At 36.2% G+C, this 15,836-nt stretch overlaps 2 protein-coding genes across 2 annotated transcripts in view; both read right to left on the bottom strand.

Annotated features, from left to right (window-relative positions):
- LOC125866107 (isocitrate dehydrogenase [NAD] regulatory subunit 1, mitochondrial-like) overlaps positions 1-5,639 on the bottom strand; it is a 14,069-nt gene extending 8,430 nt beyond the window's left edge. The window contains exon 1 of the mRNA XM_049546403.1: positions 4,947-5,639. Within this exon, the coding sequence (XP_049402360.1) occupies positions 4,947-5,480 (534 nt within the window). The 5' untranslated portion in view covers positions 5,481-5,639. The remainder of the gene's footprint in view (positions 1-4,946) is intronic.
- A 2,417-nt stretch (positions 5,640-8,056) lies between these two features.
- On the bottom strand, positions 8,057-11,313 carry LOC125866105 (SEC1 family transport protein SLY1-like). The gene is made up of 3 exons (XM_049546401.1): positions 11,167-11,313; positions 10,745-11,083; positions 8,057-9,941 (listed from the first exon to the last, which is right to left on the bottom strand). Exons 1-3 carry the CDS (start codon positions 11,195-11,197, stop codon positions 8,449-8,451), a joined length of 1,863 nt encoding a protein of 620 aa, XP_049402358.1. The 5' UTR covers positions 11,198-11,313; the 3' UTR covers positions 8,057-8,448.
- Positions 11,314-15,836: the final 4,523 nt, after the last annotated feature.

Raw genomic sequence — 15,836 nt, 5'->3', positions numbered from 1 at the left:
TACAAGTGTACTCCTGATTTCACTTCTCTACGTCTAAATTGAGTCTAACACATCAATAATAGAGACAGTGTCATTAGAGTATAATTGATTACACCAAAAGACTAAAAGTAAAATGCAGTTTAGTTTAACTTTCTGCACATTGTTCTCTATGCTCTCAAAACATCTTGAATTCCTTTCTTTCCAAACAGCCCACCAGATAGCCCCCGGGATAATTCTCCATCTATCTCTGTCCTTAGCATGTACACCTGCTTCCTCCCAGCATAGTAATGCCTCAGCCACCTTCCTGGGCATTGTCCAAGAGATGCCTTTGAGGCTTGGGAATTAAAGCCCGGGGGGAATTAAAAATAAAATGAGGGCGGAGAAACTCTTGAGCACACGGGCAAACAAAAGTACATAGGGACCACTGAACAAGTATTCCACAACAAGATAATTGGAAAAAGCAAAAAAATGTAACAAACCATCCCAGCTTGGAAATTGCAACAGTGAGATAAACAAAGTTGTTCTTGAAATATTGCAACAAGCAGATGATGGAGTTGATAATTCATATATCCTCTAAAAGCAAGCACGAGCTAGGTCCTGATCTAATGAAAATGCTACTCGTTACAGTAAGTTTACCAACTTAGAAGGAAAATCAAGGTAAGAGCAAAGAATGCTCACACCAGATCTCAGGTAAAAAGACTGCAGTGATTCATTTGTACATCAATATTAGATTCAGATGAGTAATTAAACTGTCCTGCAAACTACTTAAAAACCTGGATATGTTATCTGGTTTAGACAAATATCATTCAGATAATCTTAGCATATGATGTACTTGAACTAGTTCTTTTCAGTACAACACAGACTATTGGCACAGCATATCTTTGGCTGTGCTGCACAGAATATGTTAGGTGCTGGTTAACAACACAAAATGTAATGTTTTGGGCCTTAACATAGAAATTTTGACAGAAAGAGTGAAAGGAGAGAGTATGTTCAGAAGAGAAAGTAAGAAAGAAACTCTTGAAGAATAACAGAGAAACCCAAAGGCTGAGTTTGTTCATACATTAAGGCAAAACAACCAAGAAAGAAATGCGACAAAACTACACACTTCTCAGCAACAAATTGAACATCTGATAATGAACAAAATTATACATGAGCAACTTATCAAACAGGAGATTGGAAATCTGGTAACAAACAAAACTATACATGAGCAACTTATCTAACAGGAGATTGGCACATCCCTAAGAAATATGAAACACTAGCACTTTTCTCATAGAATTATTTCAATACAAACAAGTGCAACAGAGCCCTTTCAACTATTTAACTAGTGGCAACTTACTCCTTCCAAGTTCCAACTCTATTTTCCCCAAATGCCTCTCCAAAAGATGACAAGTTTACCTTTAGTTAGCTTCACTACAGCAACTATGAAGTTTATGGGCATAGACATTATCACTTTTACCTATTCTTGGCAATGATTCAAGGTCCAACATTCCAGGAGCATCCCTCCCCCTCCTTCAGATCACCTTTTCTAGGTCATCCTCCTTTCTCCCAACCATCCTCCCCCTAACAAACAGAATTAATGCTGCCATTAAACTCTTTTTTTATTACCTTAAAATTAAAAAAACACATTTGCGTGAATAAAAAGTTATTTCAATTACATTTTCACTTGTACCTCTTCTTGTCAATCTTTTTCTAGGTCCTCCTCATTCATCTCCCCCCACCCCAAGACAGAACTAGTGCTGCTGTTCGACTCTTTTTTTAATCACCTTAAAACGAAAGGCACATTTGCATAGACTAAAATTTATTTCCATTCTCTTCCACATCCATTATAAATTGCTCAGTGTTAATTTACAAGCTTTTTGATCCACCAGACTTCACAGCAAAATGGCATTCAGAAAAGGAAGAAAGCACTTGGTGAAGACAACGAAGAAGAAAAGAAAGAAGCAAAAAAGGGGCAGAAAACACAAGAAACTACTATTTTCTTTGTTTTCCCTTTAAATCTTAGAGTTGTCTAACTTTCAAAATTTACTCATTCAAAAAGTACATGACAAACTTTCTCATACACTTTCAAACAGAATTTTACCGGAGAGCGCCTTTTTATTGATTTTGACGATTGGATCTCTCTATGAATGGAAAGGGGGTGCTTCAGACGGGTCGCTAATTATCCAATAGTTAAAGGGTCAATAAGAGAAACAAACTCCCAATGTTCCAATATATATGACACTCTTTAATTTTTGGATATTTCCAAATGTTTGACACCATTCCATCTTTATACAACTTACAACTATTAACAATTCAAATCCACGAAGCTATTCAAACTTTGAACTTTTACCTTTAATTTTCTCCAGCATACTAACCTTTCAAACATTACTTAAATAGTTTATTCCACTAAATACATTGACGGCCCCCCAAACATGGGACAATATTTCATTTTGGCACCTCATCTTGAGGTCATCATATATAGTTTCATTTTTTCTGGTTAATTATAAACTCACTTACAACTTTATGTGAGAAGATGATGCCTGAAACATGGAAATTTCATGACAAAGTCCGATGATTGCTGCTCTGTTTTCTGAGCTAGTTATTGTCCCCAAGATAAGGTGTCAATATAGAATATTATGCCAAATTCGAGGGCCGTCGATGTATTTGGCCTATAATATATAAGCCAAAATAACATCTTAAACTCCATGTCCACCATCATATTAAATGAAACAAACAAACTATATAGTTTAAGGAGAAGTTGCCACAAAAAGACAGCTAGGACCTCAATGGTACTTTCCCTTTATATAAACAACATTTATGGATAAATATGACTCAACTTAATAAAAAATTAAATTTTTCATTCATTTAATATCATAAAAGTGCACCTCATGGTTGTATTATGTTTAGAATGGAAATCACCACAATGCTTTAACAAGTATAACAACATACAGTTTGGGTAGGTTGATAGGTAGATGAAAAGAGTCATCTCGAGATGACCTACGATGAGCTCATACTACAGCCTACTTTATGGAGGTGACTCAAGACCCTTTTGGATCTAGAGCACCAGAAAAAGAGGAGTTCTTCATGGTGTGCGAATCCGATGTGGATGCCGGTTTGACTAGATAGCTTAAGGGGGAGAGATATTGTATTAATGTATTTGGTACTGTTGTTTATGCTGTAATAGTTGGTGTTGCTTATGTAAGCAGCAGGAGGAGAATCTATCTTCTACTAAACTGAAATTTCACTTGGGAGTTATGGCCTCAACATATTTCATTCTTAACATTCAATCGTCGCTCCCCAGTATTGCAATAGAGATGGCGACAAGTTGGACAATAAGCAATTCGAGGAGCTAGAAGAAAATTTGGAAGACGGAAACCACCTTGTTTTTTGGTTAATATGAAGAAAACAGAAATAGCAGAATATCTGAGGGATCAGGATCACCTAGTTGAAGTAACATGCTCTCTTTTGATGCAGCAGTATTACAAATAAATTGTCTGTAAGTTCTTACTATTTTTTCTTCTCGTTTTTCTCGAATGGTGCGTAATAAAATTCTCAAGATCACCATCAAAATCTTATCAACTATTCCCATTGCTTGCATCTTTACAAGTGCAAGAAAATTGATCCCAAAAAAAAATGAAATGATCACTAGCAGTGGTTTTTAATAATATCTGAACATCTTATCTTCCTTGGTCAACAAACTACACCAAATTATTCAATAAATCAGGCAGGTGAAATTCAAAGCCATCCTGCCCATGCAAAGTTATGACTCTCTAAGTTTCACAACCATCCCAGAGGTCAGGCATGCTTGACTGAGCAACCATAGGTAATAGTTAAAAATTAGGACAAAGTGTTGAATTCTATTTGATCCCAAAGAAGTGTTGGAACTCTAGAGGCCTAACCCCAATTATTTTGAATTTTATTGTCACTTAGAATCTATAATGACATTGGCAGTTTAGTGTTGTCCCCTAATTTGTGATAAGAGTCAATGTGATGGTTCTCTGCGGTGACCTAACTATTTGATCGGATACCATCAGAATGGTGTTTACTGTCAATTTGCAGTTAAAAACAGAGCAAGTCCATGCGAAGAGCAGCAGAATAGTGCATTTTTCTCTGATTTCTTCATTGCAGCAGGACCTACAACTAAAGCTATATGGGCCATCAACATAGACTTTGTTCTAGCTCGGTATAAGCACTTTGGTCTCCATCTGAAATTGTAAAAACACAGTTCCTTTTGTTGCAGGAGTAGGCAGAACCAGATGCTTAGCACTGTTTAGACTTTCTCGGAAAATGTTCAAGGTTTCTTTAGGCTTTTCCTCCAATATTTATTAGAATCTTAATAATATAACGAATTGAATTCAACAATGGACCTTCATTTGCTGAGAGGGTAATAAACAAAGTCAATCTTAGAAAGTATGGGACTAAACTCAGCTGGTATACAATTTAAAATCCTACTAAGGATGAGGATTTGGGTCTTCAAATCCAGGAACGGAAGAACTGATCTGATCCAGAATGATTCTGTCTATTACACGGCAAGGATAAGCTTTGGACTAGATGGGTCTAAATCTCGTTAAAAGACAAGGATATGCCTTCAATCTCCCTAACTTGTTTGAAACTTCTGTATAAATAAAATACCTTCTACATTACAGGAAATAAAAGTAGACAATTCTTATGACCCTCAACACTCAGTTGCATTAATCTACTTTAAAATCCATTTGATGAAGCCTTCTAAGTTTAGGTTCTCTTTGGTTTTCAATTAATCCAAGCCTCTAGTCACTTCATTCTGCTGCCATTTCCATTTTCTCTAAATGTCTAAGATAAGGTTGATATCAATATAGCACCAAAACCTCTTTGATTACCTAAAAGAATTACTACTTGACATTGCATGAATATTATTCCAAAAACAACGATCCTACACACAACACTACACGTTTAAAATCAAGTCAAGCTCAGAATAAACAAGTAGTGAATAAAGGTGAAAGTAAGAGTACCTTCAGACTCTCTACAACACCGGGAACAACCTCATGCTCCAATCCCGAATATTCGCCCTCAGTATTCTCCCTAATAACAACAATATCAACGTTCTCATGACGCGTAGGAAGGCCTTTCAAGTTGAAGCAGTGAACAAGGGAAGCATATAGATCAAGCTCTTTCCTAAGCTGAACATTGAGAGAGCTAACACCACCACCCACGGGCGTCTTCAACCCTCCTTTTAAACAGACCTTATTCTTCCGAATCGAATCCATCACATCCGGAGGCATACTCTTCATGTCTCCATGAACATCATAACGCTCAAAGTATACAGGAGCGTGCATCGCCCCCATGACTTGTTCAACAGCATCGGTTACTAGAGGTCCGATCCCGTCACCAGGGATGAGTGTGACGGCGCGTGGGGTACCGTCACCGGGTCGGGGCATGTAGGTGACGGATCGGACGGATGTTAAGGCATGGGATGGAGAGGGAGAGGGAGAGGGAGATGGGGAGGTGAGGAAGTGCTTGAGGATGGGTAGGGTTCGCTTGGCCATTGATCGGAAATGGTTGAGGAGGTTTGACTATTGGGGCATGGAAATTAGGGTGGGAGCTGTTTGAGGAAGGGAAGAGACAGAGAGGGTGATGAAAGTGAAAAAAAAGAGAGAGAAAAAGGGAAGGAAAGGAAGAGGAAAAAGGAGATGCCGGAAGACTGACCACTGACGGCCCACGAGAGCAAGGGAGGGGCAATGTCAAGTGTCAACTAGTAATTTTTTAACGTCTGATACCAATTCCGTTTGTACATACATACTGACGTTTATTTTTTGTCAAATTGTCAATATGGTGCTATTTGGATTTTAAATTTGAAATTTGTGTTTGTTTAAGATAAATTCAAATGAAATTTAATTTCAAAATATTTCACATAAACATCTAATTTAACTTTGTTTCAATTGACATCTATACCCTTCAACTTTGAATGTGTATAAGTAGGCACTTGAATTTGTATAAAATTGAACAAATAGACGCATTCATCTTACATGGCGTCCTACATGACAATTTTGTGTCCTATGTGGCGTTTTTACATGTATTATGTTACGTAGGACGTGCGTGTCTACTTGTTCCATTTTATGATAGTTTAAGTATTTATTTGTATACACCCAAAGTTGGATGTATAAAAAATCAAGTTAAAAGACATATTTATGTATTATGCATATAATCTTTGGTTATAGCCCTCTTTGAGAAGCTTGACAACAAATACGCAATCTGTTTCTACTTCCTGTTCTTTACCTCCCGTTTTTTGGCTAGTACCCGTTTGGCCATAGATTTCTCAAGTAAAATTTGGGGGAAAATTTGGCAAATAGTGTTTGTCCATACAATTTGTCATTATTTGGCAAATAACCCAAATTTCCAAATACTAAAAAAAACTAGTATTTGGATCAAATCTCATTATTTGGGATCTTTTAAAAATTCAAATTATACACCAAATTTTTATCTTTTACAAACACTCTCTATAGTAGTTGTTTGTGCTCTATTACATAATTTTTAACGTGAACACCAAAGTAGTAATGAAATATTCAGTAAATATGAAAGTGATGATATGGTTGTTGATGAAAATGATGAACAATCTGCTCAGAGTAACAAAGTCATATACTTTGTTTACTTCACGTTGTATGGAATGATGCTTGTTGCACTCACTCCAAACTACCACATTCCTCCATTGTCATGGACACTACTTATTATTTGTTGCAACGAAGATCCAATTGACTTGTAATACAAACTTATGGTTAGTTATGATAGTTTTTAAAATTTATGATGGGTATAAATCATATTTTTCTAAAAAAGTGAAATATGTTTCCCAAATACTATAGTCAAACACATGATGAAATTTTCACCCAAATAATTTTTGCCATCTATGTAGTCAGCCCATGAACAAGCCACTGACTGAATCGATCTAGCTAAGGTTGAGAGCCTAACGGACTTTCAACCACTTCAAGAATCCTGTAACGTGTTTTTTTTTTTTCTTTTCCAGTTCCACTTCACATTTCCCTAAAACAATACAGAGGCACCAAGCTATTTCATTTAAAGCTCTGACAGAAAGGGAAGCTACAAAACCTTCAAAGGAGAAAAAGATAACATGGAAAGTATGCATATTATAACACGCACATGAGCAGACACTAAGATGGAAATGTGAAAATGAACTCTTACCAAGATATAAACACTGCATGAGGATCACTGTTTGAAGGTTCAAACNTACATAATTGTTTACGTGAACACCAAAGTAGTGATGAAATATTCTATGAAAGTGATGATATGGTTGTTGATGAACAATCGGCTCGGGGTAACAAAATCATGTACTTTGTCTACTTCACGTTGTATGAAATGATGTTTGTTGCACTCACTCCAAACTACCACATTCCTCCATTGTCATGGACACTACTTGTTATTTGTTGCAACGAAGATCCAATTGACTTGTAATACAAACTTATGGTTAGTTTTGATAGTTTTTAAAACTTATGGATATAAATCATATTTTTTCTAAAAATTGAAAATATGTTTCCCAAATACTATGGTCAAACACATGGTGAAATTTTACCACTTCAAGAATCCTGTAACATGTTTTTTTTTTCTTTTCCAGTTCCACTTCACATTTCCCTAAAACAATACAGAGGCACCAAGCTATTTCATTTAAAGCTCTGACAGAAAGGGAAGCTACAAAACCTTCAAAGGAGAAAAAGATAACATGGAAAGTATGCATATTATAACACGCACATGAGCAGACACTAAGATGGAAATGTGAAAATGAACTCTTACCAAGATATAAACACTGCATGAGGATCACTGTTTGAAGGTTCAAACCATGATAGAGAAGCTCGTACCTGAGCGAATTCAAGGCTGAACCCATAGGTAAAGCTTAGTTTATAATTTTATAGGTCCATCAATTAGAATCCAGTGTAAAACGAAGAATGACAGAATGTAAATCATGTCATATCGAAGGATAACACAACTGAGGTTCTTGCAGAATGATCAGAGACTGCAACTATGTTGGAATTTTGTCATATGAGGCTCTTCCAAGCATACTGATTTTACTTGGACAGCACTACTCTTATCTCATTTAAGCTGCATGCATCAAGCATTACAAATAAAAAATGAATTTTCTTATTTATAAATGACAAGGACATAATCCCATAAACAATAATTGGACTGACAGAGCGTGTAAGCATAAAGAAACATACTTTGAAAGATGTGTAGATTTTGGTTCCAACTGTATGGACTATAGAACAGCTACTTAACTCAACCTCAAAAGTTGAAATGGAAGTCATTCCTATAATTTTAAAGACCAGTACGCCTCACAGTCGAATACTAAAAGTCTAGCGCTATCAACAATACAGTCAGCTAGATTCTACATTTGCTCAAACTAGACTATTAGGTTCAACGTAAACTTTTCTAGTGAGAGGCAAGGTGGCTGAGTAAAGTGAACAACGGTGATACTGAAACACAAATGGTTGATAAACAAAATTCAACCTATCAATGGGTAGGTACAGCTCCGCTGCTTCCCAGTCCCATCTTCTGCCCCAGTACTCCAAGCTGCTCAATAAACTCACCTCCTGTAAGAATTTCTGTTGTCCCGTATATGATATGCTTGACTGGCTGTTGGCGATTGGCAAATTCTTGCAAGCTTCCATACTCCACGTAGTTTCCACCACCTATCATAAACACTATAGCTTCTTTAAATGGTCCTTTTAGATGACCGCTACTAGATGCAGAGCTTGACTTTGGTGCACGAGGATCAAGAAGAAGATAAGATTCATTTTCAGGATTTGGCTTCCCCTCCATTAATGCCTCTACTGCTCTCGGTAAAGCCAGTTGATGATCACTGGATAAAAGATTCTTCACACCTGCAGTAACAGCACTGATTGACTGCCCATAGAGTTTTTCAGCCCAATCAACAATGTTACTCGTACTTGCAGAATTTGCTGACGCAAAAGAGACATTCAATGATTTTATCTTCTTAACATACTGAAAAGCACTGGTATCGATCTCGGACTCCCTAAGTGCTGCTTCAATCATTTCGACTTCAGATTGAGGCATACTTTCAGTTGAGATTAGATAAATTATAGCAAATCGCAGCTTATCCGCTTTACTCCCTTTTCCCTTGAGCACTCCAAGGAGCTCATTACGATCAATCCCGCCTCTCACCAGCATATCACTCTCTTTTTTAGCATACGAATCAAGGGATCTCTCTTTGATCTCGCCCAGTAATGAAGTAGCAATATTTGTGTGCTTATCAATCACTTGCTTTCGCTCAGTCAACTCAGGTAGGGAATTTACAGCATTCATCAAATGTTTAGTATTGCCAACCAAGTCTGTTCCATCAAACTCAGTCCCTCCGCTCCCCCCTGTTCGTTTATTTACCTCCTCAACATCCTTCTTGTACTTCCCCAATTGAGACTCTATCTTCACTGCAACCTCTGGAAACTCCAATGACCAGTTGGCCATCCAAAATGGATCAGACCTGTCTAACTCATAGGATTTCATCCCACCCTTGTCTTCTTGCACATTTAATCTGTTCAATCTCAACCCAAGCACATCATGAACAAGTGGCCTATACCTAAAATCATGCTGTATCGCTACTGACAATTCAAAATTCCGATCAAATAAACACAAAACTGGCCTCTGAAATGAGCTAGTGAAATTTGCACCCTCTGAAAACAAATTGTTCTTCGCCAACAAATGATCTCGCAGTCGCTGATCCAACAGGGATGCCACCATCTCAGCAGGCCCACCACGAGGGCACCTGATGACAGGGACAACAGCAAGAGTAGCCAACACACTAAACAACCCACTCACAATCTTTTCAACAATCTCATCAATTTCCTTATCCCCAGCTGAGGGATCATTTAACTGAAGATAACAGTTCTTGTAGGCAAGGGAGAACAAATTATCCTCAAGCGTGACAAACTCCAAGTACTGATCATGCACTTTCGCGATCCTCTCAATCGACTCTGAATTAATCGTACCTGAAGCAAAAAACAAGCATATCACTCAACAAGTTGAAATATTTGCAAATTATTTCAAGTATTTGTGTATCTATCTTGTCTATTATTTCAAAACTTCAAATTTGAAATTTAAAAGATAGGTATAAGGAATATTACACGTGAAATAATGGTCTCGGCGCACAAAAAATTCACTTTATTTTCCAAACAAGATTCATGTACAGACAATAGGAATTTCAACTTCAACTTATACTCTTTTCTTTTTTCTTTCTGATATCAACCAAATCAGATCCAATGCCTTACACCTAACAACTCCCAAAAAAACCACTTTTATTGGGAAAAACCGTCAAATTAGGTCTTGCACCTAACTCGCAAGTCATTCCCCAAAAGCTAGCTCCGGATGGGAAGATTGTCCAAGTCCACCCATACGTTTTCATTCGATGTGGGACACTGAAACAAAAGCATAGGCTTTAGACTACAATGGTAAATAAGCTAACACCTTGGTTGGATGGTTGTTACCCTTTGCATTGTATTGTATTGTTAGTTTAAGTATCATATTTATTTTGATTGTTTCCTAAATTTATTGTATAATATCGCTTAAATTCATCATTAGGTAACAACGAAAAGTATCATTTTGTGTAACCACTGATTTGGTGTGGTCGCGTCATTACCTTAATATTTTCATCTCATTTTGTATTTACTTATTACTTAATACTTATATTTATCTATCTATCCAAACATTATATTCATTAAAACAATATACAACACAGTACAATATGACACATTATGAAATAATATGTAAGATAAAGATGGAATTGAATCGGAACCTGAAGCGAGATCCTCGAGCAAAGGTCTAGGAATGGAAGACGAAAAATTCAAATGGAAAGAATCGTAAAGAGAGCTGGATGCATCGGAAATGATGCGCTGGACATTGAGGTGAGTGGGTTGGACGAAATATACAGCAGGAACATCGTGAACAGGCTTACGATCCTTGTCAATGAGGAAATAGAGGGTAACTCCGTGCTTACGGAGGTCCTTCACATGAATCAACGGCGATAAAATGTCCTGACAGAACCGATCGTAAATGATGATTTTGTAAACCTCCTCGTTGGCGGTGCCACCAGCATTCACCGGCTGATTCAGATTCAACATCCGCGTGATACACTCTGAACAATCAAATCAATCAACAAAAATTCAATTGAAAATCAAGTCTATATAGCTATATTCATTCCGCTCAATTCAAGTTTACCTGTATGTTTTTGACGAAGATTGAGCGCCATTTTCTTCGAATTTGATGTGTCCACTGCAAATTCAGTAAACTCCTTAAACTGTTTTCCTTTTTTCTTACTCTCTCAGAGTGTGGGACGATGATGTTCTGGGTTTTGAACAAGAGTTCTGTTTGCAAGTAATTATTGTACTCCCTATATTAAGCTTTTCGCCAAAATTGGCATAAATTAGGTCTATTCTGCCTGCTTAAACATTATAAGTATAATTTATATAAATCTTTAAAAGTTAATTATATTATTTTTCTACTTTTTTTAAATTACAAAAATTTCCTTAAAATTTATGGATTTCGGATACATTATTAGACTTCCTAATACTTCACTGGACTATAGATGCATCACTGGACATGGATACATAGGTGAGGAATGTATTTAGGAGGGGAGGGATGTATTGTTACGACCCGATTTCGAAAACTAAGGTTTCGAAACCAATTTCGCAACTTTTGACAATTTTGTTGAGTTTTGGAAAAATGAGTAATTTGGAGTCGCCGCTTAATTCTTTAGAAAAAATTAAGAAAACCATTTTAAAAGGAATTTTTTGAAAGGAAATATTTTAGATAAAACCAGAGTCGGGTAAGGGTTCAAATAATTCTCTAAGGAAAGGTTTAGGCATCTTAGAGAATCCGCTAACACGCGGTTAACCGACGGATTTAAAGGTTGGCTAATTTTAAAAGAAAACTTAAATTACTTGAAAAATCTTATTTTATATTTTTTATTATTATTATTATTTCAAATGAGAAATCTTTTGATACGTGTATATTCGTGTTATCCCAAATATTGAAATAAGTCAAATGTTGAAATGTCAAAACGATAATTTTAACTTAACATTTTATCCGAGTCAAGTTTTTGAGTCAAAAAGTCAACACAATAACTTAAGCGTGGATTTGGAAGCTAGATACTAACTACGAAAAGAATATGGATAATTCTCAAGTTAGTTTTGCAGCTTAGAATGCCTAACATAAAAGAGTAAAAAAAAAGTTTTTGAAGAACTTGAACAAAATATCTCCCCAAGGATTCATCTAAATTGATAAAAAAAAGTTAGTAGTTAACAAATAAAATAATAAATAATAGCACATCCGACATGGTAAAGTATGACAAAATTTAAAAGAATTTGGACTTTTGGTCCAAACGCAGGTAGGCGCTGCTGTTGCTGAATTCAGATTGGACTTTCTTTTAAGTCCAATTTTCAATTTTCGTTTCAGCCATTTAGGTTGCTGCTGCTGCTGCCACAGCGTAAAATTGGACCTTTTTAAGTCCAAAAATCCTCAATTTTAGTCCATTTGGGACTGCTGCAATAATCAAATTGGATTGTTAAATCCAAAATTCAATTCCCGATCAGTTTTGATTGCTATTACTCCACTACTTAGCTGCTGCCACTGATTTGGATTTAAACCCATTAATATTAACTTCCCTTTCACGATTTCGATGAGGTTGACTCGAAGAGGATCAAATGCAAGAGAATGGGAGTCCGAGTAGACTCAATGGAAGAGTTCATGCGTATGAAAACAAAGGATAAGAATTAGTAACTAATTGAAAAGGGGCACAACAATTAAAATTCCATTTAGATCTACCCAACACCAGAGAAAGCCAACAGAAAGCAGAGAAAGCAATTGATTTCCAATCATAACACGTCTTTCATGTTCAACTAAGAAATGACATAAACATAAATTTTTGCCATGGATTTGAGCAACAGAGAATCAACAAGTGGACAAGGAACAGAACAATTTAATAATTCATTATAAATTTTAAAATTTACAACAGCAAACAGAGAAACAATAATGATTATAAAGCTGTTGGAAGGAAAAAAGTAACATGAATTCTCAGACATAAGAGCAAATAGAAATCATTTCTGATTCTTAAGAAACTAGAGGTAGCTATTACGACAAGTTATAAGCGAAAACATACAGAAAATCGACAACTCATATTCTAAATTCATAAACAGGCAATTAGATGTAGGAAAGAGGAATTAAGAATTCAATGGTAATAATCAAAGTTCACACATAACAGAACATGTGTTAGAAAGTTATACACTTAAATCAGACGACCATATGACTAAGCTATATCTATTTTAATTAGAAGTAAGAAGCAAGTGTATTCTCTAGCGAAAGAAAGGAAAAGAGTTTTAACTTGAGCTAGAATAACCTTCAACCACAAGGACGACAGTCAACTGCACTAAAATTGAAATTTGGGCAAGCATCCTATGATAACTAAGAAAAGCTAGATGAAGCAACCGCAACTTGGTTGATTCAAATTAGACAAGAAATCAGCAGAACACACAATTTTGGAACAACAAAGCTCATCATAACACTTTAATCCAAACAAAATCGAGGCGGAAGAGTGCACAACTGATATCAGCCACTGTATAATATGGATTTCAAAGTCGAATAACAATTAAAGTAACTAGAAGCACATATTTCATATGAACTCAACTTAGTAAAATATCTATAGTATTCACATTCTCTATATATGAACTCAACACCCAAATTCAATCATAAGAATAAAAACTAAACTCCACATTATATGAATAATAAATCTGACTATAGCAACTAGATCGAAATGTCTTAAAACAATAATTTTACATAGACGTTGAGCTAAATCAGAACAAATAAAGCTAAAATAGGCTACTGGAACACATAAATCAGGAAGATTATACTAAGACAATCGACATAATTCCTAAACTACAACTAATACCCCAATGGATTCCCAAAGAACATAAACAAACTAAAAAGAGAAATGACAAAAAGAGAAGAAGATTACCTGGTTCTGGGCAGCGAACCGGAAAACGAGTTCAATGAAGACGATTCCACCTCTTCAACTCGAAAAGCCACAAAAAAACTTTAAACTATTGAACTGAGAATTCCCAAACCTTATAGGGGTACTCTCAGGTCTCAAAACGTGCCCTTGAACAGTAAGAAGGAGGCTATTTATAGGGGTTGGGAAATCTGAAAAAATATAGCCTAGAATCGATGTGGGACTGTGAATAATTTGAAAATTCTTGACTGGATAAGGCTGGAACAGTACTAGGCGTACTGTTTGTCGAGGGAAAGGAAGAAGACGACGAGAATAAAGCTGTGTACCGCCTGTACGCGTAGGGCGTACTGTTTCGTCTATTTGACGCCGTTTGCTGCATATATTCACGCAGTCTGGTATCATTGTGTATTGACGTTGTTGTCGCTTCTAGGTTCTTCGCGTGAAACAGAAACGTGATAGGGTCGGCTGGTACTGATGTATTGTTATTGTATGTAATCTGATGAGTATTGGGTCTATTCTGGCATAAAAGGAATTGGGCTGGGTTGGGTATAATTGCTTTGGGCTCATCAAGTTAAGGCTCCAATTGGATATCAAAGGGAGTAGGTCCCTTGGTCTCTATATTTCATCAAATCGCCCTGTTTTAGTTCAAATTTGATAAAATGGAAACTAGATAAATTATGAATCTGATTAATTATTTAAGCTTCTTAACTTCGACAACACAAAATAATTATTTCGAAGAGAAAGATCTTTATTAAATCGTGACCAGTTTTAAAGGAAATACGATACCTACTTAATTAACTCTATTTTTGGTAAAACGTTTTACTAACTATTTATTCAAATTGAAAAATTATATAAGTCTATATATTTAAGTATATAGAGATATATTTTATAGTAAAAATGGAAAATTGCCTTGAAAATGATTTCAAAAGTAATTTTGATTGATTTTTTTTTCAAAATAAGTACTTCAATTTGTTTTGAAATTTAAGAAGCTTGAAAATTAATTAAATTGTGGAGGGCCAAAATTGGGTGTCAACAACTGCCCCTCGTTTGACTGGGATGGATGAAAGAGATCCGAGACAAACGAAGTTGACAAATCCAATTTTGTCCAACCACTAATTCATCTCTTTGGAACGGTTAATGGTAAGGATTTATGAGGAATTATGGCTGAACTCTGGTATTGAGTTTCCTACTTATCTCAGGTTACATGAGAAGTCAGGCCTCTAGTAGTTCGAAAGACACTTGGTTTAACGCACAATTTGAAAGAATGCAAAAGCTATTTTGGTGTTGAAGTATGGAGAGACCAAAAAGCTCGAGAATGGAGTGGTGACAGAATTGTTGGAGTACAGTCGAGTTTTCAACATTAAGTCCGCTTACATATCCGTAAACTTTGGGAATCAGACTGCTTGTAGTTCGACTCAATCGGTTGAAAAGGAAATCTCTTATGCGGAAATAACCTTTAGCTTAAAAGACGAGTGACAAATGAGTTGAGCATGGAAAAGAGGCTTGCAAACATCGCAACTGTGAATGTGGGGCCCTTCACACCCATAGAGAAGAACTTACATAGACATAATTTCCAAAGCTCTAGGTGTGTTGTCACTCAAATTTGAAAAATTTTCCTCGGGTGAGAGTTGAAATTTTCACTGAAGGCGAAACTGAAACTATTAAACCCAAGAAAATACCCACACGCCTTAGGATAGGGATGTGGTTTGATTGTGGTGGAAGTCGCTCCTCAACTCGCGTCCTAAGAGTTTGATATTCCTCTTTGGACTATGTTCCAGTTCGCTGCTAAGAAAAGTTCCACGTTGTGTTGCGTCCTATTTTGACGGAGTCCACTTCGTGTGTTTCAAAATCTGGAGAAAATCATCAGTAGAAAATGTAATATAAA

Source organism: Solanum stenotomum, chromosome 5, assembly GCF_019186545.1.
Source record: "Solanum stenotomum isolate F172 chromosome 5, ASM1918654v1, whole genome shotgun sequence".
Classification (NCBI taxonomy): Eukaryota; Viridiplantae; Streptophyta; class Magnoliopsida; order Solanales; family Solanaceae; genus Solanum; species Solanum stenotomum.
Note: the sequence above shows the minus strand (reverse complement) of the source record. Positions and strands in the feature narration are given on the sequence as shown.